This window comes from Pleurodeles waltl, chromosome 11, assembly GCF_031143425.1.
Source record: "Pleurodeles waltl isolate 20211129_DDA chromosome 11, aPleWal1.hap1.20221129, whole genome shotgun sequence".
Lineage (NCBI taxonomy): Eukaryota > Metazoa > Chordata > Amphibia > Caudata > Salamandridae > Pleurodeles > Pleurodeles waltl.
In genome coordinates, this window is record NC_090450.1 from 870,057,643 (window position 1) to 870,084,719 (window position 27,077).

At 42.2% G+C, this 27,077-nt stretch overlaps 1 protein-coding gene across 3 annotated transcripts in view; it reads left to right on the forward strand.

Annotated features, from left to right (window-relative positions):
- TRPV4 (transient receptor potential cation channel subfamily V member 4) overlaps positions 1-27,077 on the forward strand; it is a 467,135-nt gene that overhangs the window by 117,217 nt on the left and 322,841 nt on the right. For all 3 annotated transcript variants that reach the window (XM_069214733.1, XM_069214732.1, XM_069214731.1), the window contains exon 2: positions 8,067-8,486. In XM_069214733.1, coding sequence (XP_069070834.1) covers positions 8,104-8,486 — 383 coding nt within the window. In that variant the 5' untranslated portion in view covers positions 8,067-8,103. The remainder of the gene's footprint in view (positions 1-8,066; positions 8,487-27,077) is intronic.

The following is a 27,077-nucleotide window of genomic DNA, read 5'->3' on the forward strand; positions in this document are numbered from 1 at the left end:
TCTTCAATTCTCACCGACTTCCTGTCGTTCTCTTCATTCCCAAAGTCTGATAATGAAAAGTAAGAAATGAGTACTGGTACCCGCAGACACCCTCACAAATTAAGCACTAGTGCATGTATTGTACTTGCCTCCCTTTGAGTTACGTTCGTTGAACCTGATTTCAGTTCAACTGACATTTTGCACATCATTTCCACACCCTTTGTCATGTCAGCAACAGGCCCTCATTGTAGCACAGTTCTCTGTGAGGGGCGCCTTCTGTTGCCTAGTTCCCTTCTGAGATGCTGCGTGCTGCTGCCCACAAAATCACAGGGTTGCTCCGGTGACATATGGCAGTACAAAACCACGGAGAACGGGCTCTTTTTGGTAACTGTTCGTATAGTAAATGTTTATTGTAATTACAAAGTTCCACGCTTCTTCAAAGTCTGGAATTCGTACCAGTGGACGCCATTGCAGAGAAGGCCTCGCATTAAACCGGGTGCCTGTAGTTTCACGGAGTACAAAATTGCAGGTTGAAGCGCTCCTTCTTGTATTTATAGTAGCAATGAAAGGCGGGCCTGTTATATTCGCCGCGCCGAGCCCTGCCCTTGAAACCACATCTGGGCTGTACATGGTTTGTGGATTTCGGAGCACTCCATCACAAAGAGGCCTTGAAATGCAAACTGAAAGGCAACACCGCTCTGCGGAATAGCTGTCCATGTGAATATTGCTCTACTCTGGGCAGCGAGCAGTCGCTGCCTATCTCCATGAAGGCGCTTATTATGGCAGCATTTCTACTAAAATCGTGTTTATTTAGGGTTTTTGTTCCTGTGCACGCTTGCGTGTGGCAACTGGGAGCTTCACCAGAAATATCTGGGCTGTCCCCTAACAAGCCAAGGAGCTATTTTTGGTCACTACTTCTGCTTTTAATAGAATATAATCAAAATGGTGGCAGTGTGTTTAAGCAGGAGCAGAGCATCTTCCACTTAGAGTGGGGGAGATGTGCAGTTTGCTGCTATTAGTCTAGTTTGTGGGGCTCCCTACTGATCATGTTAGCCTTCACCGGCAGCTGTAACATTAGAAAACTGACTACAAGGGGGTTTAGAACTTGCCTTACCTATCCCCCTTGGCATGTGGTCTGAGGAAGGTAAATGTAAGGATGTGTATTGCAACATCCGTATATCAGGTAGCATTATTATTCGCACCAGCCACACGTTTGGCCTCAGATGGAGCCTGCAGATACACTCTGAGAGGTATTATGGTTTAGACAAGGTTTTGAGTTGATAGCAGATGCAGATGATAGACACTTGTGCAGTGGTTTCAGAGATCCATGACAGGTCATCATTGTGGTGCCCTTATCGAGGGACATTGACCCCATAGCCATCAAACACTGTTTTTTGCAGTGCATGGGGGATATTTGATTCCCTCTCTTGCTCTCTCTTATTGATGCTACAACTCCTTCCTCCTTTGTGTCCCCTCTCTATTTTTCTGCTTTTCCACCCCCAGCCCACATGTTCACTCTATGCCGCTGCCCTTCTTCCCTGCTGTCCCAATAAGACCCATACTTTTGTCTATCATACCCAACTCTGTGTGCCCCCCCTCACTTTTTCGTTTCCCTGACCCCTTTGGCTTTATTCTGCCACATACATCTTGCAGAGATTACAAAAGCCTATGCAAAGGTAGTGGCAGTGGGTGGTCATCTTAAAATTGTACTTAAAAAAAAAAAAAAAAACACTAGTACCACACTTTGATGGTTGTCTTGTGATGTGTAAACGTAGTAGGCAACCATCTACTAATGCAATTCTTTTGGTATAGTTGTAGCATTTCAAGACGTTTGTCATGTTGCGTCTGACCGTGGTATGGACTCTCAATGGGACAGCCATCTTGGAATGGTATAAGCATACAAACTGCTACCTCAAGGTAGCAACTCATTGCACTGCTAGCTTTGCCAATGCTTGCGCCGTAATTGGACAAGCATTGGTGAAGGTAACACCAGAGTACAGCTGGCAACCTAAGTAAAGACCAAAAAAAAAGCATTGACAAAGCTAATTCGCCAGGCAAGACCTATTGTGTTTGACAATTCTTATGCTGAGGAGGTGTTTACGATTGCGGAAATATTCCAAGGAGATGGTATATGTACACGTTTGTTTATCTCACCTTGTGTGCTGCTGCCTTTTTTTTTTTTTTTTTGCACAAGTAAATAGTGGAAGGTTGTGATCCTTTAAGTCACATGCTTGTTGTAGCATTCATCTTCACTCCGGGCTGTTTAATAGTGTCCAGTTACTGTGTAAAATTGATTGTGGTGTCATAAGCGTAGCCCACCCTAATTTTCCCCATCCAGTCACAGTATTGGTATGCTATTTTGGATGTTGATAATATCGATGGTAGTACAAGAATGTTTGCTACCTCAACTGAAGGACATGATCAGCTTCTTCCCTGCCACAATTTGAGGGTAAAATTGGATGCTGCTGGGACATTAAGGATCCTCCTGGAGAAAACACCCTCCATTGCTGCCTACTGTAGTCTCACCCTCCAGTTGTCTCAGAATATTCCTGTCTTTGGGTGTCTGTGTACTCTACAAGGACATAGATCAGTGGTTCTAAACTTGTGGTCCTGGGATCCCTGAGGGTCTGCAGCACCCACTCAAGAGGTTTGTGACTGCTTTGAAAAGTAAAAAATATTAACATATTAATAAAGTGAATATAAAAAAAGCGAAATGTATAATTAAAAAATGTAAAATGTTCTGCAAACGTGAGGTAATTTAAAGTTGGGGGCTAAAAATTAAGTTGGTAATCGTCTCAGATTGATTTGTGGGAGCAATGCAATTGCCTCGAACAGAATAACACATGGAAGATGTGTGGCCTCATTTGAATTTAGAAAACTCCCAAACTAAAATGACAATTGTATTTTTTAAACATTTTTTCTGAATTAAATAAAATATTTAATCATTTTTGTATTTGTTTGATAAATGCTTGTTTCTGAAATTCTGTGTATTCTTTTGAGGTTCAAATACTCATAATTTCTTAAGCCAGGGTCACCAGCTTCCACTAATGAGGGCAGAACAATTTTTTTTAACTTTTTTTTTTATCATAAAGGTGATGGTCTTTGAAAAGTGTGTTACTTTCTGATTAGCAACATATGTATTTATGTATCGCTTCTTGTTTTATAGAATCAAACTCTTTGTTACTCGATGACTCTCTTAACTCTTGCGAGTTCCTGATATAATTTATTTTCTCACCGAGTCTGAATAGATAAACGTTTTTAACACTATAGATGTAAAATCTAACATGCCATTTTGAGGAGGTTTCGGAGTGCCCTGGAGCACTAAATATACAGAGGTGCATAAACAATAAGAAAAGAATATGATGTAGGCACACAGAGTGTTTAAGGCATGTGAGGACAAGAAGACTGGGGGAGGGGGACATGGACTTTGGGACCGGTGGACAGAGCCGGGGACTGGAATAGGAAAAGGGGAAACTTGGAGAAAGAGACACTGGTAGCTGGTGAGGACAGGCCCAGGTAGACGTCTGGGTGGAGACAGTGACGATGAGACATGGACAAAGAGTTCTTGGGACAGATGGGTACAGTAACTGCCAATGGGACAGGTGGACACTGACGCTGGAAGAAGGAGAACCAGGAAGCCTGTGACATGGAGAGCTAGTTAACAGGACAGGTGGACGTATGAATATCTGATCAAGAGAAGTCAAATGACGAGGAGAAAGAGAAGCCTTAGAGGCATGGAAAAATGCTCACTCAGACAGGTATACAGAAACAGACTGGGTCTAGGAGACTCCAGCTTGGAACACTAAGACAAACACACAAGGGATATGGAGACCTCTGAGCAAGGAGACAATGATTTCCAACACCGTATAATTGAGACCCCCTTAATTTCCAAGGGACTTAGGGCCAGATGTAGCAAAGGGTTTTTCCCATTCTGTGTCAATTGGAAAATGTGTTCGTACATATGGCCCAAAATGTTGGCAGATGTTTTCTAGAACCAAAGCTATGGTCAAACCTGAAGTGCTCCCTTTTAATCGATAATGATAGAAGAGGTAGCCCACCTGGTCCTTCGTCTGGTCTTTTCCGCTCCAATTTTACCACCTACATTGATCTGTTTTTATAAACTGCATTTCAACTTTGATCCCAACCTAACATGAAGTATTAAAGGCAAAACTAAGAGTAACATTGTGAAGTGACCTCCATAAGCCGTTAAAATGTGCATCATTCATTGATATTCCTATTTTCAGTACTTAATACCTGGCCTTTTCGTTGAAGAAATGAGAGTTGAAAGCTGCTGCTGGCGTGAACAATTCCTTATTGCAGGTATCATTGGTGGAGTGAAAGTTGTTCAAAGTAATATGGTCCAGTGTGCGCGCACCTATGTTTCTATATTTTGAATGAAAATTCTATTTAATATTTAAATCTGCCCTGTTTGGTGGGAAAAAGTGATCTGTGTTGCCTGGGGAAATTCAAGAAGGCCACACTGAAGGGCAGTATTGCTTTTAAAAGAATCATATTCAGTGTGTAAACCGTTTATGTCACACACATGTACAAAATACAACGGACCCTAATCAACGGACGCAGCATGGCTCGGGTTATGATTCGTGGAGAAACTATGAAACTGTTATCTTTTAAATACTTTTTATCCAGTGCTCCATATGTCATTTTGAGGAATTTGATATTCTCTTCAGTTGGATAAGGTTATGTTAAGTTGCATTTCTATAACTGCCGGTCTAAATGACTCGAGCATTAAAATATTCACTTGCAGGTCCTTGAGGAATGTGTTTAGCAAAAAATGACTATTCCATGTAATAAATAGGATTTATATTTTAGATCTGGCCTAAAGAGAACAGAGCTGTTCTATCAGCCACATTTAGTAATGAAAAACGTGCACAAATATAAGCATGCATAGAGGAGGTGTGGTACAGCTCTAATCATACATTGGAGTAATCAGCTATCATTAACATTTTGGTTTAACCTATTATAGCATGCAGAATGTGGCAGTGGGTGTCAGCCCACTTAAGCCATTGGCTATATTGTTCTGAGTGATGGCATTGTCACTGATCACATATGCAAATCTGCAGATGTAGACTCGAACGCTAGAGCTTTGGGTCAATACTTTAATTTCACAATAACTTTCTGTACCGGCTGTATTTATTTTTACTTTATTTTTGTAGTCATTGTTGTGTGTTTAAACTGTCTCCAGTTTACTACAATGTAAAGACAGTGTCTTTTCTTGGTGTCAGTAAAACTAGAAATAGTTTATGTACCTGTTCGAGGTGTCCTTGCCTGCTTGGAAGCACTTATTCATGTGTATTTAATTTACACGAGGTGTTCATTTTTTCCTTAAATTAACGTTTTATTGCAGACGTTTATCTGAAGCATTTAGGTTCTACCACGTTTTCTTTTTCTTGTTTCCTTTCCTCTTATTTTTTGTCACGCGTGCAGAAAGAGTAACCATCACGCCAGCTTGCTAAGGCCAGATCTAGGGGCTTTTCAGTGCTCATTTGCAGTGAAATCCCAAGTAACCAAAACTGTCTGGAGCCTTGTGAAGCATACGCAAATCCCATTTTAGTACATGATTGTAGCAATATGTTTGCATCATGCACAAAACCACGCAGAGGAGCAGGGCACTTTGTACATCTTTCAGTACAATTAATGTCAACAGACTGTTCTGTCCATACGCGATGGTAAATCCACACCTATTAGAGTCGAACCTGTGATCTTCAGGTTAATACAGGACCAGACATGTTAACTAGCTGAGCTATACTTTCGTGATGCGTGACGCACGTAGGCCTGACCTGTAGAGCTACTTTGAGGTCAACCGAGGTGTAATCCAGTGGCAGGATGTATAGAAAGTGACCGTTGGGTGGAAGGCTCATGTGCCCTTGAATCGACTTTTTATTGAGTTTTTGTTTAGTATAGAAAACCTATAAAGTTTTCTGATCTTAACTTTATCTACGAATAGACTTGTTTAATAAATTTATAAATGGATTGTGTTCTACAGGAGCCCCGCAAGCGCAATTCTTTATTTTCACATTTATAGAGTGCTTGACTGAAGCAAGGGCCTTAGTGCATTTTCCCTCTGTGCATTTCAGGAATTTCAGGAACTGTGGGAGCTTCATTGTGATTTTCCTGGGGCAGTTCTGCTATTTAATGGATGGCGAAAATTGCTAAGTAGCCTTTTGGAAACCATGTGAAGTGTTTTTTTTAATCTTTCGTGTAAATCTAGCACATGAAACGTCCCATGAAGTCTAAGATTTGCTGGAAAAAAGAGACACACGCATTCTTATTTCTCTGCAGAAAAATGGTCCTAGAGGAAAGGATTTTGTGGGCAGAATCTCCCTTAGAACCTTTAATTTCACTCGCACACGAAATTTTCAACCAGTTTGTAGTTGCATAATGTTTATAATCTTCTCAAAAGTTTGTGGGTGAAATCATAGTTTTACTCACATCCTGCTTTTAGTGTGAATGTTGTTTGCTCCTTATCAACTCACCCCTTATGTTAGGAATTCATGACATTCTCTACTATTGTTATCATTATTATTATGATGTTTTGGTCTTGCCTACTGTCAAATGTAGCTGTTTGTTGACAACAGATCTATTGTATTCAAATGTAGACTTCAAGCAGGCTTGTGTCCGCCCCTTGCTCATGATTCACTGGCTGTCTTGTCTATGATAATTCCCTGATATTGATTCAATGGTTTTCCTCTCTATTCTTGAGATTGTCCCTCCGAAGGAGCATTTTGGTCTCACATTGTTTTGACCGGGTGAGTTTTAGCCTTCTGCTGCTTGAGACCTTTCATTGAAGTGCATGATCTGCTATTTTCTTTCCCTCTGTCTGTCAGAGCCTGCTCCCCAGCTCATTTTCCACCCCCAAAGACTGTTATTGAAAAATTAGGCCCCCAAGGCACCTGCTTGGTCCCAAGTCCACTTACCTGTTGCAATATTGTTTGGCGGCAATCTTTAAATGTTTTTGAAACCATTCTAAGATGACTGCCTGCGGGACCCCGTCTTGGAATGATATTAATTGCAGTGTAAGAAAAAACATCCCAAGATGACTGCTGTGAATCCATGTGTGCGTTAGCGCCTTCTTAATGCAAAGAAAAAGCACTGCACAATTTCTGAGATGCCCATATATGCGGCAGCCATGGTCCAATGTTTTTTTTTTTTTTAAGGAAAAGAAAAACCATTCCAAGATGGCGACAGCGCATGTTCATACGCGCACGACTGCCACGAGGAGGTGGGGGGTGGGTTGCATAGAATTGAGCTTTGTCAACGCCAAAATGGTGCACCCTGATGTCAAGAGTGAGACCCATTGGCTTTGCCAATACTTGTTTGAACATGTTTTTAGAACACCGTTTTGCACCCTGTGCCCCTCTTAAACTAGGTGAAACATGTTTTGAATTTATTCATTAAAAATAATAACCAATCTGAGTGAGAAGTTCCAAAGTGGGACTGCAGTATCTGTACTTTAAAGCCTTACAAACTTCAATTGATAATAGTAAAAACATGTTTCCTAATTGTTAGATGTGTTTCAGGCTCTCAAGAACACAGTCTGTGTGTAACCTTGGGTGTCCAAAGTTGTGAAGGTTTTTTCAAACTTTGCAATCCTTTTTCCTTTCACAAACGTAGAGTAGTTTAACAAAAAGAAATAACACGAGTAAACTTTATTTTACATAGGGTTGAGTGTGAAAAACCCAGCAAGAATTTATACTTCACTGTTTTGAGTAGGAGCCTGCAATTTTTGCCATTTCTTAGCGCTGCCTGGCCTTCATGTCTGGGTGTTTATATTATGAGGGATTTTCACTGACTGCCATTCAGTGCACAATCTTGCATGTTATCTTAATGAGCTAGTGTTTTGCAGCAGCCACGCTATATCGCAACAGAAGTTCATTAGGTTTTCCAGTCCAGATATAATGCCTGTGCCTCCTGCATTTCTACACCTCTGGCCAGATTGTTGTTTTTTTAACCTCTCAGATGGGAAAGAAAATGTGTCTTTCCTGTGATGGAATCCTAATCCATTTTTGCTACTTATGATCCCTTATTTTTTGGGAGATTAATGCTAATTGTGTTTTCATCTCTTTCAGGCAAGACTCAAAAATTCGTGGAATTTACAGAGTCGTCATGGCGGATTCCGATGAGCCAGCAAAATTCAACAGCTCCATTGATGTGAACGATTCTCCAAATGATGATGGGAATCCCTCAAATGAATCCTTCCCTCTGTCCTCTTTGGCCAACTTGTTTGAGAATGATGACGGTACGCCGGCCATTGAGACAACAAAAACTCCCCATGCTGCGGGGGACAACAAGCAGAACTTCAGAACCAAGTTCCAAGGGGCCTTCAAAAAGGGCATGCCCAACCCGATGGACCTCCTAGAATCCACCATTTATGATTCTGCGGTGGCTCCAGCTGCCAGGAAAGCACCCATGGATTCACTGTTTGACTATGAGACATATCATCACCACCCCACAGAGAACAAACGAAGAAGGAAAAAGATCAATGCAGAGTGAGTATTGTTTAGATATTTCCTTCTGTGTAGTGCCATATCAGCAATGCAAATCATTGTGTAAAAGAGTACTTTGTTTAGTGTATATATAACTTATGTAACCACAATGATGCTGCTCCTAGTAAACTAAAGTGCTAAAGGTGCACACAACCTTTTTATTTAAAAATAGTGTTGATGTGCCAACTGTGTACTTCAACACCCAAAACAACTACCAAGGTGTGACTACAAATGAAACTAGGAATTAAGTACTCAAAAAAACATGAAAATAGAGAAACCAAACAAGGGAAAGTAACATTGAAATAGTATAGGCAGAAATCTTTTATTCCACTACACTAAATTTCATCCAACGTTTTTAGGCTTCCTTTCAATGTAGAATCAATTTAATTCAGGGATTTCATTGATTAAAATCCAGTATATGTATCAGGTTTGCGTAAATTCCCAGAGAACGTGAACTGTTGTCATAATGCATGTTTCGATACCATGGTCTACTTTGCTGATAATACATTGTGTATGGCCATTTTAAATGCTTGGTGGTGTTATGGAAATACACCTTTCTAATGTGGTGCTCTTGTACTCTGGGCCTAATTTCAGGAGGTGGTTACCAGTGGGGGGGGGAAGGGGCTCCTGAAATTAATTTTGGGGCGCAGCACTTATTTTTCTGCACTGAGAGCAAGAGACAGGAAAACAGGCAAAGCGGGAAGACAGAGAACGAAAAAAACAGAAAAATTGTCATAAAAGGAGAAAGCAGGAGGGAGCCTGTAAGAGTGAGATAAAGGAGCAGAGAGTGTCTGGTATTGGATTAAAGAGGGCTGAGGTAAATTCAAGATTTTGTAACCTTGGAATTCGGTGCGTCTACATTTGATTGCACCGACTGTGGGTATCAGAGCTGAGCTTTCGGCACAGGCACTCATTCCATTACAAATTAAGCACTGCTTGTACTCAAAAGCAGCAAACATACAGTATGGTTTAATCAGAAAAGGATATTTAGCTATAATGTAAGTTTACAACCAAAAATACCCCTTTTATGACTGCTATGAATTCACAAAGGGTCTCTGGGAGGCATAAATGCCTTTAGTACTGAGGGTTTCTCTGTCATGTGTGCCGAGACGTTTGCAGCAGTAAATCCCACTTAATTATTTTCATCCAAAAAATGGTGAGATATTTACTCCAGCCAAGCGCTTTGGCCAAAGTCCCACTTACCATCCTGAAAAGTAACTCACTTTCTAGGCTGTAAAGGGAAATATAGCCTATTTTTATTTAATTCTGGTACAGAATACCAAAACTTTTAGTGTCTGATACAGTTGAGCAACAGCAGCATATAGTTCACATGAAATATAATATTTATATATCTTAAAATTGCACGAGGTATGTTTGTAGTAGCTAATGAGTCCATAGATGCTACTAATATAGTAAGCATTTAAAATGTAGTTCGAGGACAGGACCTTTACACAAGGGTCAGGAGCCATTGAGGTAGGAAGTAATTTTGTCATATTCTGTGTTAGGCTCTTAGGTTACAACTACAGCTTGTTGGACCCTGTTAGGGCTTCATTCTCCTGCTATCTATAACCAGCTGAAAGGCGTCACATGTCACACTCGCCATCATCACATTCTCACAACATCTACATATGACAGGACGCCCAATCAGCCCATGCATGCACAGACACATCATTTTACTACATTAACCTCTTTTCTTAAACACAGGACAAGCCAGACATGCCATGTCATTACATTTTTGTAATACATAATGAACTAAACACAATATTAGGACAGTAAGCGTTTCTTCAATAATAAGCAGTCATACTGCCCAACCCTATTAATAGATTTATGTGATGGAATAAATATAGGTTCTGTTTTTGCTAATGATCTATTCTCCCTACTAAGTTTAATTATTGGCAGAGTGTGCCAAAAAGTGTTCCCAGATGTACTTCGGTCTGGATGCTGATGGGAGCGTTGCTTCATATATTATCAATTGCTCATTCCAGTAAACTTTGTCTTTTATCCAGTTTTGTAGTTGGTGCTGGACCTTGTTCCCTCTGCAAGCTATCTTTATGCTGACAGTAGTGTGAGTGCTGTATATTTCTTGGAATTCATAGTAAAAGCTTTCATACAAACAAGAAGAGCTAGTTTAAGTAATTGTGGGATGGTCTGGTTTTTCATGTTAGAAATGCCTGTGAACACTGTCTACCACTATGTGTTCTCCAGAGGGCAAGACCAAGCCAGGTGAAAGAATCCTGCAGCCGAGGCACCACATCTGTTACAGGAGGAGACCCCCTTTAAGCCATGTTTCTTTCAGCCTCTCAGGGGTAAAATTTGCCAGCAGTCTGTGTCAGTTGGAGATAGTGTGTCTATTTGACCACAGCAGTATCTCTACTCATCACCAGGCGTCTAGGAATATAGGTCTGTATTCCATTTATCCCTGGCACATGGACAAATGGGTGCTTCTTCTTGCTTGGAGTTACATAATTGGAATATTAATCATCTCAAAGCAGGGAATCTCCCGTGAATGGATCCTCATTACATTTGATGGCCGCATATGGGAAGAACCTTTTCTTCACAAACAATTTTTTTTCCCTAGGTAGAAAATAAAAAGAAAGAACATCCTGTGTATTTGTACAGGAAGCTCTGTTATCCCTGAGCAAAGTTTTACTTTATGTAGAGATCTGCAGAGAGAATAGGAGCTCTTGGAAATTGTCATATGCCATTCCTAGTGTTATTCCTGGAAAACTGTAGCAGATGCTGCTTTCCAGGCGTTCAACTAGGAATGTTTGTGAATAACAAGAAGTAATACATTTTCACCCAAAAGTAGGAGTACTTTTAGGGGTTGAGATTTACAGATTTTTTTTGTGAATAGAGCTCTTTCTGTAGACTGCTAAATTCTGCTTTTTAATTCATCATAAGTATTCTGATTTCTAAGTCGGTCATCCATTTTGATGTGGAGGCTGAGGATTTCTTAACCATCTTGTCATTGAATCCCAAGGGATCACTGTTAATTCATGGTATAATGAAGTAGCAGATCACATTATTAAGCGTGCATAGAGATTTGAAGAGATCCGTTCAGAGCTGCTGCATCTTGGCATTGGAATCAGGGGGCTTGTTTCACAAAGCTTTTCCCCAGATGTAGGTTTAATTTATAAGTATGCATGTGTACTCTAAGCAGGATTCAAAGAAGCATCTGTGAGTTCCATGGGCATGATGTACACAATGCATGACTCTCGTGTTTGTCCTCCTTGTCTCTAGCAATGTTCTTATACGATTGGAAAACTAGGCATTCTTGTTGCAGGTTTGAGGAGTGGCAAATGCAAATCAGATACAAACCTACAAAGTGGCAACGTTTCTGTATTAACTAAGCTTAAGGCATGCATATTCACTGAGCTGCACAGAAAGGGCACATAAATACACCATTCCCTTCAACCATTTCAAAGATGGTAAGCATGGCGTGGCATGCTTCCATTGTGCTCACTTTGTCAATGAGTGTATGTAAGGTAACAAAATGGCGTCTCCGTACTTCTGCATCAGACTTTAACAGTCTGTATAAGTAAATTAATATTCTGTAGTGGGGCAGAGTAGACCGCTGCTGCGGCCAAGTCTCGGGAGGGTTGTGTTTTGCATGTTGTACATTAAACGGATTCTTAAAATGGAGCCTTTTTTATTTTGTTTTGGGAAGTGTAGACTGCTGCTAGATAAACAGCACCTACCTTAAACAGCTCTATTAGGTTTGAAAGAGGCTGTTCAGGAGCTCGCTTTTTTATCGTAGTAACTTTGTGCCAGGAAAGTTTGTATTACGAAAAAAAACAGGGCTCAGCCCAGTATATGTTGGGAGTGTCTGTGAGGGGCCCCACATATTAAGACAAGGAACGTCAGTTTTCAGGCAGAGCACTGAAACTAGTAATCTGTAAATGCTTTAGTCTAAGCTCGGAATACGTAAATGCTTTATTTTAAAATTGCAGTATGATCTATATCCCTGTTTTAAAGCAGCCCTTTTTACATGTTGCACTCTTGGTTCTTAATGCAAGTTTCTGCCATGAACTACTACAATGCTTCTATTACTTACCGGTAATTGCATTACTCCGTGTCCTTCTCTAGTTTATCTCCATTACATAACGAGGCCCCCATGCCTCGTCCACACCTCCCTACCAATATAAAAAGCGCCCATGCCCATCATACCTCCTGGACCCACCGTAGACACAGTTGGCTTGAAAACCGGGAGGGAGGGCTGTAATGGCAATAAGTGAGAGTAGGACATGGGGTAATGCAATTACTGGTAAGTAATAAAAGCATTACTTCCTCGTCCCTCTCACCTGTCTCCATTGCATAATGAGACATAACAAACCAAAAAAGACCAGGCCAACTGAACAAGTCTCTGCCTAGACATAACTAAACAAAGCTGCATAGTCATGGACAAATAAACAGTAAAGAAAGCCCAGCTCCAACACAGCAGACAGAACTTTGAAGCCAAAACCCAACCCCCCAAAACACAAAATAAAGTAGACAGATAAGACAAAGAACAGAGTTCCCCCAGCCTTCAAGCAGACAGTACCGCCAACCGTAATAAAAAAACAAAAAAAAACATGCCAAGTCAGAAGGAGTAACTCCCACTGATGACAGACACAGTCGGGGTACACTGGATGTAAAAACCCAGAATACACACACAACCGTAGGAAACAGACATAGAACGGACAACCCCTCAAAGAACTGGAGACTAGATTGACTACTAGATGCCTTCCAGGTGTCTGGAAAGCCTGAACAAGCCCACCCTGAAGGAAATCCAGCACTAGAGGCGTAGAAACAGAAATCAGAAGCACAGGCACACCGAGCCTGAAACAACACCCAAAACCAAGCAGAAGTCCTGGCAGACACCCTCCAGATGCCAGCCCAAAAGAGGAGACCTTGCAACATGAAGCCCCTCCACTCAATCGCCAAGCCACCAACTTGGGAATCGCCAGGGATGGCTCCTCCATCAATAGAGGAAACAAACAGTACTGGCCACCCTGGAGACACCAGAACAACCAACCAGATCCCTTAGTAACAAGGCAAGCAAACAGTAGGCCCACAGGCCAAGGACCCGTCAGGGCATCCAACCTCAAAACCGATCCTTCCCCTACCCTGTAAACAAACATCAGGGAAGAAGTGTAATGCCAGAGCATGAAAACAGGCCCATCCAGGGGTGGACCACAACCAACCACCTTGGCAAACACTGGAGGCAAAAGACACAAGTCCTGAGAGGACGAAACCCCCGCATAGGTGAATGGCCTGACAATCCAGAACATTGTGAGCAAGAAGGGCCTGATGTAACCACTGGCGACTGAGCCCAATGAAACAACAGCCTTGCAAATACCAAAAAGCCCTTAGATGCCAGAACAGCCATCAGGGGAGCCCACACCAAGGCAAAAATCAGTAGACCAGCCCACAGCCTGAAGGGCAGGACCTGGAAAAGCCTTGACCCCACTGCAAGCCCCAGAAACATTAGACGACATGCACAAATGGGAATGTGTAGGAACGGAACCTGCAAAATGATCACAGTCACGAAGACCCCAGGAGACCTCAGGGGAAGTAGCCGCTGTAAGGAAAACAGGAGAAAGGAACAGACGACACCCAGTAGATTAATCACCAGAGACCCCAACTGAAAAACCCCAGAAACCTACATGACCAGGAGAAGGACCGCATACACCCCTCTGACTGACCTGAATTAGCAGGGCCGGGATCATATGCCTCGGGACGGGAGCAGGGTGGTACCCCGTAATTGGAGGAAGGAAGAAGATGATAAGAAGGCAGCTCCAATGAAGCTAGACGGAAAGGCAAGCACCCATGCAGGAAGGAACAACATCTGTTACCACCCACAGGTCATGTGCCCACCAGAAAACCCAAGGTAGGAACGCCGCCTGAGGGACCTGCATCGGGGAGGAGATCCTGCTGTGTAACCCACCTGGGCAGAGATTGCCCCTACGGAAACACAGGAATGGGGGACTGCAGGTAGGAAACCCCTTGGCCTGCTGCAGCTGCGCTAGAAGCAGCACTGTGAGAGGACCAGGCATGCAACTAATCCACGAAGAACAGCTGGGTAAATCACCCAACCGCTCACTGAACAGCCAGGCACTACCAACAACAATCTAAAATATGAAGAAAGGACAGCCAGGGCCGCTAACAGTCCCACAACCAGAGGAACTGGCAGACCACGATAGCTGAGGAGAACACCACAGACACCGGTAACAAGAACAGCCAACATAACTAGGAAGGCAATATGGTGATGCATATGAACCCAATCAGGCAACACGCGCTCCCTCTGGAATAGCCCCTGTCAGAGCCCCAAAAAATCAGTCACCAGAGAGTACACTGGCAATGCCCCATATGATGCTGTCCTTGGCACCAAACTAGAGACTGTGAAAGAGTCCACCAGGCCACCATCCACCCAGCGAACTACAGGAACCAAAGGCCCTGTCCCCAGTGAATGAATGAATGAAGCTGTGGAGACAAAAGGGGCCAAGAAGGAACCTATCAGGAGGAATGCGGCTATGGCCGACCCCTTCCTACAATGTACAGGTGAATCAGGAGACAGAGACCACCTCCTCAACACGTGGCAGAAAGTGCTGTAAGCCCTAACCTAACCTTAGAAAGCCCCAAAACTCCATACACCAGTAGCAAACATAGAACACCATAATACAAGGGCATAATTAGCGGCCCATACACAACAAGACGAAACACAATCAGTCATGTAATGGCTGGAGCGAGGTGTCACAGACCCCGGGCCAGAGAGCAGTGGACTAGGAAAAGCCAGCCGCACCCCGTGCCCATGCCGCTCCACTTGCTGGCCCGAGGAAAATCAGCACTAACACACTGCCAAAAACTATAATGCCGATATCTGCACCACTATGGGTGAATGCACCAAAAAAACTAACCTTGACCAGCAAGAAAACTACACATACCCAGACAGGTTGAAGTCACCAAACCACGAGGTTCGCCTCAACACAGAGAGCCCTGCAGGCCAATCAGCTGGTAACCGAGGAGACACCGCCACCCCAGCAACCCAGAAATTTCCACCCCTGACTGGAGGAAGGCACCGCAGCCCACGGTCTGGATGCAAGCAGCATAAACCTAATCCTCAGAGTGAGATCGTAAGACCATTCTACGAGGCCCCACTTAACCAACACCAGGAATGGGGCTGCATAAACACCAAGGCACAAACACTTATCACCACCTTGAGAATTGAAGACCTTAACCACTAGGTCACAATGACCAAACCAAAGGATCTGATCTAAATATGCCGGAAGTTTGACAGAGTTGATCAGTCATCAGACAGACTGGCGAAGGAATGCTTCGACCTCACCAGCAAAGAGACCAAACCCCGTATCTAACAATTTCATTAGCTTTTGATAGTGCAGTTAACAGAGAGAGAAAACACAGCCTAAGGGCATGGAAGTGCCAACCAGGAGCTCCAGACCACACGACACGAGGCCAGACCCATGTACTGTAACCACAGGGAAAGCATAGATGCACCCAGTATCATTGTAAGTCAAGCAGATGTCATGTAACATCAGTCCAGAGGAAAAAAATCAGCAGACCCGAACAACAGGCCTCAACACTGTCTGATATAAAAAAAAAAACAACAGGAGCCCCCAAATGCCCCATGAGAGTACAGACAGGAACGAACCCTCGCAAAAAGTAGGAAATGCCAAAACAAGTTCCCAAGACCATGACCCGTACATACCCACCCTAGCTGGAGGAAGGCACACCAGCCTTCTGGCCGGACAAAAGCAGATCAAAGAAGCTATGCTCGAGGCTGCCGTACAGCATTCAGCCTAACAACTATTCCCATCTCTGACCGCACATAATGGAAAGATGCCGGCTCCCACTGTAAACATACTACTTAATGCCACGGAGCAAGCAAGGAGAGTGCCAGTAAAAACATAAGCCCACCAGCAACCACACAATCGTAAAAATGCCACCTTTCAGTGAGAGCACATCCCCACCTCCCCTGCAGTAGAACCAAAAGAAGCCAGAAGCATGTCAATCCAGCAACATATCCACAGCCCAGTGACACCTCCTTGGGTGGAGAAAGGCCCCTCCGACCCCTGGCCAGAGGAACTCGGCCCACAGTCAGAAGGCCACACCCACCCTGGCCGGAGGAAAGCACAGCAGACCTCTAGCTGGGAGAAATAGCAGATAAGCAGGGAAAAGTCTGCTGCACTGTGAGCAGATGCAGCTCCCCATGCGAGTCACAGGAGACGCACCACACCAACCCAGGCACTGGGTTACGGATTTCATAACAATCCTGCCCCTTGACATGCAGAAATCCTCCAGCCGTAAAATACTGCTAAACCAGAAGAGACGGAAAGACTAGCTGAGAGCGCTGCAACACAGCCACCCACACCCCAGCCAAAGAAAGTCACAGCAAACCTCCGGCCGGTGGAATACAGCCCCAGCAACAGGCCATACCCACCCCAACTGGAGGGAGGCACTACTGACCTCCAACCTGGTGCATGCAAACATCTCAAGGGATAGAAGAACTCACTGCAACAATTGGAACAACAGTTGCCTGCATCCCACCAGGACCAACACCAACATGCACGTGGTGAAAAGGAAGCCGCCATCACTGCCACCATCACACTCACCCTTCAGTGTCCACAGACACAAATGAACAGGAGGTGTGGTGGGTATAGGCACAGGGGCCTCATTATGTAAGGGAGATAAGTGAGAGGGACGAGGAGGTAATGTTAATACCTTTGCCAGTTTTGTATTCCTGGAATTGTAGCCAGTTCAGTTTTTGGGATGTGTGTAATTTGCTTTTGGATAATTATGTGAATTGTTGCAAAAATTATGCGAAATGCAAAACCAACACTCAGTGCTGTATGTTAGCGCAAATGCATCCTTGTATCCATTTTGGAGATAAGGACTCAATTTGTGCAAAAAACTGTAGCACAAAAAACTCAAGTGCTGTGAGCAAGAACCACAAGCATTTTTTGTTGTTTGCATTGTTCCTTTGCCAAATAAAATTACTCTACATGGCATAGTAGTGTAATTTCCGGAATTTCGCATAGGAGTCGTGAAATGAAAGTCCTGAAATTAGCAGGGTTATGTCAGTGTACCAGAAATTTTACCCGGGCATAGTCATTTACATTAAAGGTCACATTTCCACCAAGGGGTTCTGGTTGACCTCATAGAAAACACCCATCTTGTTAATTATTATACATAATAATATTGACTTTCAGTCTGATGCAGCCTTCCTCAGTGAACTGAGTCTACCTGTGGGTACTGCCTGCCCACACCAAGCTTCCTTTGGCAGCCTTTGAATTACAGGATGGGCGTAGGGAGTAGCCTTGCAGCACCTACTAGCACTGCTGTATATATACATATTACTGTTACCACTCATGCACTTACTAATAGTACTTCACTTATTTTTTTGCTATTATTGAGCTAAACATACATTTAAATAGGCATATGTTATGAACGTCAGAAGAGAGGAACAAGCTTTCATAATTTGCTTTAGGAATGTAGTAATTCTTATCAAGACCTTCTATGAAATGCTAGTATTAGCACAGCAAACTAGAAAGTTTGGTATGCGGTCTTTGACTACTGCTGTTTTCCTGCTTTATAAATTCACAGTGTAAAGAAGCGACATAAATACACACAGCGGATGGGGGTGAGAAAGATCAAATTTTACTAATAAATTAGTGGCATACGAGTTAGCATATGGTGATGAATTAACCTACATTTAAGGGCCTAACAGAGAAAATAACATGAGTTGTAAAATGTGCACGTTTGAATTATGGTGAACCATGTGGCCACCATTCATATTGTGCAATATGTTTTAACATTAGAGTTTTGTATTTTATTAAAGTACTAAATTGAGTTAATGTTAAAGAATGTTAATTAAAATATAGATAAAGAACTGAAAGTATTAAGTTAATATAAATGACCCATACTTATTTTGAATTAAATGAATTTTATTATTGCAAGTTACATGTGTGCAGAAAAATAAATGTACGTTTAAATAAGTACTACCCTGTCTTGAGTAACATTTGCATTTAAAAAAAAGTGAAATCATTCAATGACAGTGTACTTTTGCTGAGAAGGTTCAGAATAGTAACAGATTTCTTTGGTGCCATCTTCAATGATTGGATGCTGAAATTGACGCCCGAAGTGCACCCACCTGAGGGACCAATGAATGGATTGTGCATACTTCTAATTATTGAGGAACTTTGGAAATTGAGAGTTAGTTTGTGTGGGTTTGAGTTGGTCCTGACATACTGAAGATGTCCAGCTGCTCTCTGCTTCTTCTGGATCATTTTTAACCCCTAGCTGTCTCCTCATGAATAAAGTTTTAGTCTTAAATGTGCTATTCTGTTACGTGGATCAGTACTAATAAGGCCACATAATTCTGAACTGCTGATCTGTCTTATGTGCAGCCCGTGTTCTGCACTATCCTGATGCAGCTATCAACTGACACTGGAAGAAGGCGGCTGTCCTGCCTGATGAACTACTGCTGTCTGTTGTCCCACTAGATGTGTTTTCTTGTTTCCCTTTCAATTAGTTATTTACACCAGCATATTTTTATATAGTAAGTTACCCTAGTTAGATGTTTCAAATTATTTTTGTCCTTCTTTTATCTTCATGTTAGCCCATTCCCACACATGCAAGTCCAAATTTATGTTCGAGTTGGGAATGGTCCAGTTCTGAAACCTGAAATCTGAAATTGAATGTTAATTGTATTTCGATGATTTACTGATGTCACCATCATCTGCTTTGAATTCTAACAATAATGTGTATATTGTATTGTTGCTAATATATATTATTCTTTTGGAGTGTCTAACAGTATTGGTGTTTAGTAGGCTAAGTCTTTCCGATATTTTGATCAGCCTATGGTTTTCATGTATGTTTATAACTCTGGGCCTTACTACAACCTTGACAGAGGGATGTCCTCCATCACAAATGTGACGGATATCCCGTCTGCCATATTATGATCTCCATTGAATAATATGGGATCATAATACGGCAGGCGGGATATCTGTCAAATTCGTGATATAGGAAACCCCTCCAACAAGGCCGAAATAAGGCCCTTAGTCTTGCGCACTATATATGTGACATTGGTTTTGGAATTGTAATAAAGCTTTGAAACGTTATTCTGTTAGGAGTTTGTTTTAGTGTTTAAATTGTTTATGTAGTTTGGTATTGTTTATGGTATAATGTAAATGATTTGTGACGGAGTGATTCTGACCACTACACTCTTCGCCAAGTCCAAAGGTTCATTTGACAACTATCAGTGCGACTGGTAATGGTATCCCACCGCAGCGCTAGTGGTTGTTGAACCTGGAACCCGGGAGAAGCAATTCCTACTCTGGGGCCCCAGTGCTCCATTAGTTTTGCTTGCAGAGTTATGGTTTTGTCTTGTGAGGAGGAGAGCCAGAATTTCCCCACATTGTAAGTGGTTCTTGATGTAGTGTAAAGGTTGATGGAATTCTTTGTGTTACAGGTGAACTGTATGTGTTTTGAGTAGGGTTTGTACTTGTGTGAAGTATGAAGTGAAGTAAGGAGCAGGGGTACTCCAATGTAACTGAGTAGGGAGTTTGCGTACTCCAAGTAAGAGAGTGGGGAGTTGGCGTGCTCCAAGTGAATGTTGTGATTTGTGCCAAAAAGTGCCCATGTAGTTGTCGTTGCTAACGGGTCCTGCGAGGCCTAAGACTCCGGAGAATTGTTCAGTGTACGGAGACCCTTGGTTAATTTATTGTCTGCAGGTAAGGTGTTGGTCGATTGAGCGCTGTCAACAATACCAGTAGTATTTCCCTTGACTGTGTGAGTTGGTTGATATTAGGTGAATCCTGAGTGCACATGAAGGATCCATACCAATCAGAGTGAGGTTTGTGGGTCAAATCTTTCTTGCGTTTATGAGAAAGCCACAGCCGGAAGAGTATCTGTTTGTGCGAAAGGCCACAGTAAAAATTTCCTTACAGCTTTCAAAGCGTTTGAGTCCTATCCATAGTGAGCAGACAGATTTTGTTTTTTTTGTGCTCGCAATATTTGCATTGAGGTTCTGTGTGAGAGGTGTATGAGGTGGCTCTGAAGCAAGTCGCAGCTGTTGCGTGAAGTGAGTGTGACATCATTTGGTTCGCGCTGGGATAGGTCAGTTGCTGAGAAGAGCCCTGCACAGATTAGTGGACAAGACTGCACCGCTAAAGGTTGAGAACAGCTTGTGAAAAGGATTGGGATTGAAAATTACTTCCTGGTTTTGTAGACTTTGTGTTTGTGAATTAGATTTGTGTCAAAATGAAGTTTTTTTAAAGCTTTAAGGAGAGCGTTGCATGTTTATTCTAGTTAGGGATGGTGAGTCTACTCCACTTGAAGGTACACCAGTATTCGAAGTAATGGAAGAGAGAGGAGATTCAGTGGTGTTTGGGCAAAACAGTGGTGTCAAATAACTGAGAAGGAAGGTACCTCTAGCTTTTCCCTGTTATGGTTATTTTAATTTGAGAATTTTGGAGAATCTGAGGAGGGTGATGTATGAGTCAAAGCCTTTTCCTAGACCTGCACAATCTGAAGCAATTGCTATTTGGCAATTAGTTGTGAGATAGCAAGAAGCTCAGAAATTCGATAGGCGAGTGAGGAAAGCAGAAAAGATGCTAGGTGGGATGCAGAACAGAGAATTTGGAGAGCAGGTACGTTGCATGCAGTGAAATTGTTTCCAGCAATTACACAGGAAGGTGATGGAAGGGTTAAGCCGAATGCCAAAAATAAATCTAAGGAAGATTCAGAAAAGAAATTGGGTGAAATTGAAAGGGTAGCAGACGTTGAGTGATTCAGATGATGAATTTGTAACTCAGTTGTTGCAGAGTCGTCTCACACTGTATAATGCAGTTAAATCTGTAAACCAGAACGGAGTGTTGCCATGGTCCCAGTTGCACAAAGTCCGGTTCAGATGATTCCAAATGTACCTACTGCAAATGTTGCAGAGATGCAAACGGTTTATCCGACAGTTCCAAATGTTTCTACGGTTCAGAATGTTGCAGCCCAAGTTATACCACAGCCAATTCAGAATACAGGAATGACTCAGTTTGAGTCCACACCTAATGTACAAACACCTGCACTGTTGTGAACCACAGACAGACCATGCCAAAGTATTCCCCAGTAACTACACCACAGAATATTGCCTCAAATCAGTAACATCAAGCTTTTGGTACAGTATTGACTGGCCCAGTTAGAGGATTGATGTTCCTGCAAAGTCAGTCAAATTTGTCAGGTCCAGAAGCTTTAACAGTTCCTGTAACAATAGGTCCCGTAGTAGTCCAATTGTATGCCCAGGGTAATAATGAGAGTGGTCCCCAGATTCCAAATCCAGTATCAGCAGTGAATTCACCTTTTGGAACTAATACAGAAACGGAGAGATTCAACACTGTTGTGCCAGCTATGACCCCTGTGAATTCCTTTGGTTCGAACCAGATACATAATGGAATTGATCGACTGATTGATGTGACATGTCCCCTACACACCATGGGATTATCTGTGATGGCTGAAGAGCAGGTTATGAGAGCCCCGTGCAATATGCCACACTTTATGCCCTAGGATAGAGGAAATAACATTCATTTTCAAGGATTATCAGCACAACAATTGACCAAATGGTTAGACAATTTCAGCAGAGCATCTATTCCAGGAAACCTGCCTGAGGGAGAAAAGACGTTGAACATGGCTATATTAAAATTGGAATTATTTAATGAAGTGATTGAGGGAACCCTTGAATTGAATAGATAAGATTCTTACAATGAAAATGAATTGCACTTCATGTGCAAGGATGTCACTCTTAGAGCAGGACGTTTATGAGAAATTAGCTAATTTGGCTGGGAAGTATGAAAATGAGATGAATAAATCCAAACAGTTGAAGAAGAGTTACAGATTAGAATTTGATGTGAGAAACATTGCAAACAAGATCATCTGGAATGAAAATTCACATGAAGGAGTTGATTCAAAGCATCCAAGCATGGGGAGCATTAGATAAATGGGAAGGCAGATGGGCAAAGAAAAGAGTGAAATGAGAGAAAAGAAATGATGTACAGCAGGCTGAAGGAACTGTAAAAACTATGCAATGAGAGACATTTTTCAAGTGAATTTTGTTCATGTTTCTTGGAACAGATGTGACAATCTGTCATTTGCAAATGAATACCCACAGTTGAGGGAGAAACCAGTGGAATTGCACCAGCAAAAACATAGGTTTGTCAAGTTTGTGAAGTGTTTGTGGGAATATCTGAACACTTTGTTTGAAATTGTGGGTCTAGCAGATTTATGGGTAGAGTGTAAGAGGAGTATTGATTGGACAACATGTGAGCTACAGAGAGATGCAGTAACAGGTGAGCTGTCTGAGGAGGTGATGAAAGCTCATTACAAGGTGACTGAGTTTCTGAAAACTAGAGTTTCCCGTAAAGATATTGATTGGCAAATGAATGACAGGATATCTCAGGAGATAAAGCAGTCTGTTCATGCTTATTATGAGTGACTGCGGAAAGCATTCAGACGGTACAGTGGCACAGAAATTATTGAGCCGAGAGACGTGATTCATTTACTGTTTAGATTTGTACAAGGATTGAAACCTGAAATTAGCAATATGATTAAGAATAATTTGATTTTGCTGACAAGGAAAGCCGATTGATGAGGTGTTGCAATACGCAAAATACTGTAGTGATGAGATTGATTTGAAGCAGAAAATGTTGAAGGAAAAGGCAGTGGTGATGCAAATTAAGTCTGCCCAAGCAGCAGTTATGCAGAGTCTGCAGGGAATGGTGAATGTAGGAGGAATGCAGGGAACTCAACAGCAAGGCAACATGGTGCCTCAGTGAAGCAGTTGGGTTATGAAATTAGAGTAGATCCAAATGCAGATGTGGCTGCAGAAAATGCTTTCTTGTCATGCGTGTGTAATGTATAATGTGATGCAAGGTGGTGGTGCTGTGCAGATGGGTTGACAGGAGTCGATTTCAAAATCAGAGACTTCAAAGGTCCGAAATCAAAACATGAATGTTCCTACTGGAGCAGTCCAAATGCAGGTTCCACAGCAACAAGTGAAATTTCTCCAACACCAAACCCAAGTCCCACAGCAAATGAAGATACCACAATCTCTGATGGCACAATAACCGGTGATGGTTTCTCAGCAGAATGTGAACGAAAAAGCAAATGTAAATCAGTTATTCACACAATACCCATTGATTGATTTCAGTGACAGTGAGATGAGTGAAGAATGCATGGGCGAGAGTTCAGAAGAGAAAGTGTGTGTGTGTGTTGGCTGTCTCATCGGAAGTAGATCAGCTTGGTACGTATGTGAATGCAAGTGTTCTAGGTCATGATGTTTAATTCCTGGTTGACACTGGAGCAAATTGTTCCACTGTCAAATCTACAGAAGTCCCTAATTTGCCCGTTACAGGAAGGGCAGTCAGTTTGTAGGAGTAGCAAATCAGCATTAGGTAAACCTTGTTACAGAGCCCATTCCAGTTAAGATACGTACATTTGAGGGTTTGCACCAATTTCTAGTTTGCCATTCAAGTCCTCTGAGTCTGTTAGGAAGAGACTTGTTATGCAAATTAAAATGTTCTGTCACGTGCACAGGAAGGGATAGCAATGCACACCAATAGCGATGATGAAACTTCCAGTCAAACTGATGAGATGTGTCCTCTCATTGCATTGTTTCCTGCCAAGACTTGAGTGATGAATTACAAGAGACAGTAACGCTGAAAGTTTGGGATCTCTCTGGAAATATTGGATTCATTGAATGTGTTGATCCAGTCAAAGTGACTGTTAAATCAAATGCAGTTTCCCCTGAACAGCAAAGTATCACATGGCCCCAGAAGTGTTTGGAGGTATTACCCCAGTAACTGCAGACTTTGGTGAGCAGGGGATTCCAAAAGAAGTGATTGGCAGCCCATGTAATTCACCAATTATGGGTCTGCGAAAGCCAGTTGGAAATATTGCATAGTACAGGATTTGAGAAAGGTGAATGGAATTGTGGTATCCTCTTGTCCCATAGTGTCAAATCCAGCAAATTTTATTTCAGATTCCATGTGAAGCAGAATGGTTTACAGTTATTGATTTGTCACAAGCATTTTTCTCAGTGCCCTTGCATGAGGATAGTCAGTTCCTCTTTTCATTCTGATTCGGCAACAGAGTGTGTTCATGGTGTCGTAGTCCACAGGGATTTTTGGAATATCCGCCTATTTTTAATCAGATCCTGAAGAAGAATTTATAGACCTTGAACATGCTGTTTCAGTCTGCTTTAGTGCAGTACATTGATGAACTGATGGTTGCATCCAATACACGAGAAACGTGCAGACAAGATACCATAGCGTTATTGAAACATTTGGGAGAAAACAGATATAAATTACAGTATTGTCAGAAAGAAGTAAATACTTGGATCACCAAATTGAGAAAGGTGCGAGGAAAGTATCCCCAGAGAGCGTTACAGTAATAATGCAAATGAATCCCCCAGTTACACGGAGAGATGTCAGAATGTTTTTGGGCACGGTGAGCTATTGTGCCAATAGACCCCATATTTTTCAGTAATTTCCAAACCATTGCAGAAGTTGACACATAAAGAAGTCACAGACCCAGTCCCCTTCAATGGAGAATCCATACAAACTTTCATTGACTTGAGAGAAAGTTTGTGCAGAGATCCAGCTTTGGGAATGCCTGATTACATGAAACGTTTTGCACTGTTTTGTTATGAACGTGATGGTTGTGCTCTTTCTGTTTTGATGCTGATGCATAGAGGACTGAATGGACCAGTGGTATATTTTTCTGCCACATTGGATCCTGCCGCCGCTGCTTTGCCCGGCTGTTTGAAAGCCATGGCTAGTGCTGGTGTGAGCATTAGTCAATGCAAAGGCATTGTGATGGGATACCCTGTAACTGTTTATGTCCCACAGTCATTTGAAGTTCACGTCCAAGACCCAATATTTGACCAATGCCCCTCTTAACGGTTATGAGATATTGATCCTTGAATCTGCAAATGTAACAGTCAAGAGGTGTGCAGTTTTAAATCCTGTCACATGAATGCTTGTAAATGTTGATGATTCAAATGATGTTATGAAATAGAGGGTGACTGATGCAATGTCACTGAACTGTGCACCAAACCCAGACCTGATATTCAGAATACTCTTTTAGAGGAGAATGACCAACTTGTATTTGTTGATGGCTCCTGTTTAAGAGACAGTGAAGGTACTCTGAGAGCAGGTTATGCAGTTTGCACCCTCTCTGCGTATCAGAACAGTTCAAAGTGACCATATTTGCAGATAGTCAATAAGGATTTGGTGTTGTCCATGATTTCGGAAAGTTATGGCAGCAGAAGGGTTTCATGACTTTGTCTGGGTCACCCATCAGAAATTGTGAGATAATTCATAGCCTGTTGAACACATAACAATTACCTGAGAAGATTGCCATTGATAAGTTGTAGCCCACCAGAAGTCTAATGACTTTGTAATGTTGGGCAATGCCAATGCTGCCCAAATTACCAGATATTGTGCACTTCGTTGTGTCACCTTCTATGAAGAGTAGAGTAATGAAACTGACAAATCAAATCTGATGTCATTGGTTGATACCTGGGATTAAGAGATTGCAGAAAGATGCAACAGAGGAAGAACACAGAGGTTGGATAAAAGCAGGTTGTGCTCAAAGAGAGGGAGATGATATCTGGATTTCAAATGAAGGGACGTTTGTGTTGCCAGGTTGTTTATTGAACTTGTTGGCTAGATATTATCATGATCAGGTCCATCTGGGCATAGATGCAATGATTTGCACTTTCAAACAGAGGTGATACAACCCTAGATTTAGGTTGGTTGCAGAAGTGATTTGTCAAAGATGTGTTACATGCCAACAAATGAATCTAGAGAAGCGTACAGTGGTGAATTTGAGCCACATAAGTAGATCAGGAGGTCTATTTCACAGAATGCAACTTGATTTCATTGAAATGCCTGCCTGTAATAGATTGAAGTATGTATTGGTCATTGTGTGTGTGTGTCCCTATTGGGTTGAGGCTTATTCAACACATAGAAATGATAGTGTCACTGTAACTAAGCTGCTGCTCGGGGAACTAATACCAATGTATTGATTCCCAGCTTCATTGGAATCAGATTGAGGAACTCATTTTAATAATGAGATCATAAAGTTGTTGTGTGCAGTGCTGAACATTGAGCAAAAAGTGTACTGCAGTTACAGACTAGAGGCATTTGGATTGGTAGAACAGATGAATGGAACACTGAAAGCTCGATTGGCAAAGGTTTGTGCCGCTACAGCATTGAAATGGCGTGATACATTAACACTTGTCCTGATGAGCATGAGTAGCACACCTGACAAGACTGTCTCCCCACAAAATTCTGATGGGTCATGCAATGAGGCTCCTAGCAGTACCTGCAAATGCACTTGTGACCATAACTGATGACTTGGTGCTGGATTATTGCAATGGTCTGGCGGATGTGGTTTGCTCTTTGTCTCATCAAGTTGAAGCAGCAACAGTTCAAATGGCCCAGGAACAGTGTCACAGCTTGAAATCTGAAGAATGGGTTGTGGTAAAGAAACATGCGGAAGACTTGCTTAGAGCCAATGTGGAAAGGACTGTTTCAAGTTATCTTGGTG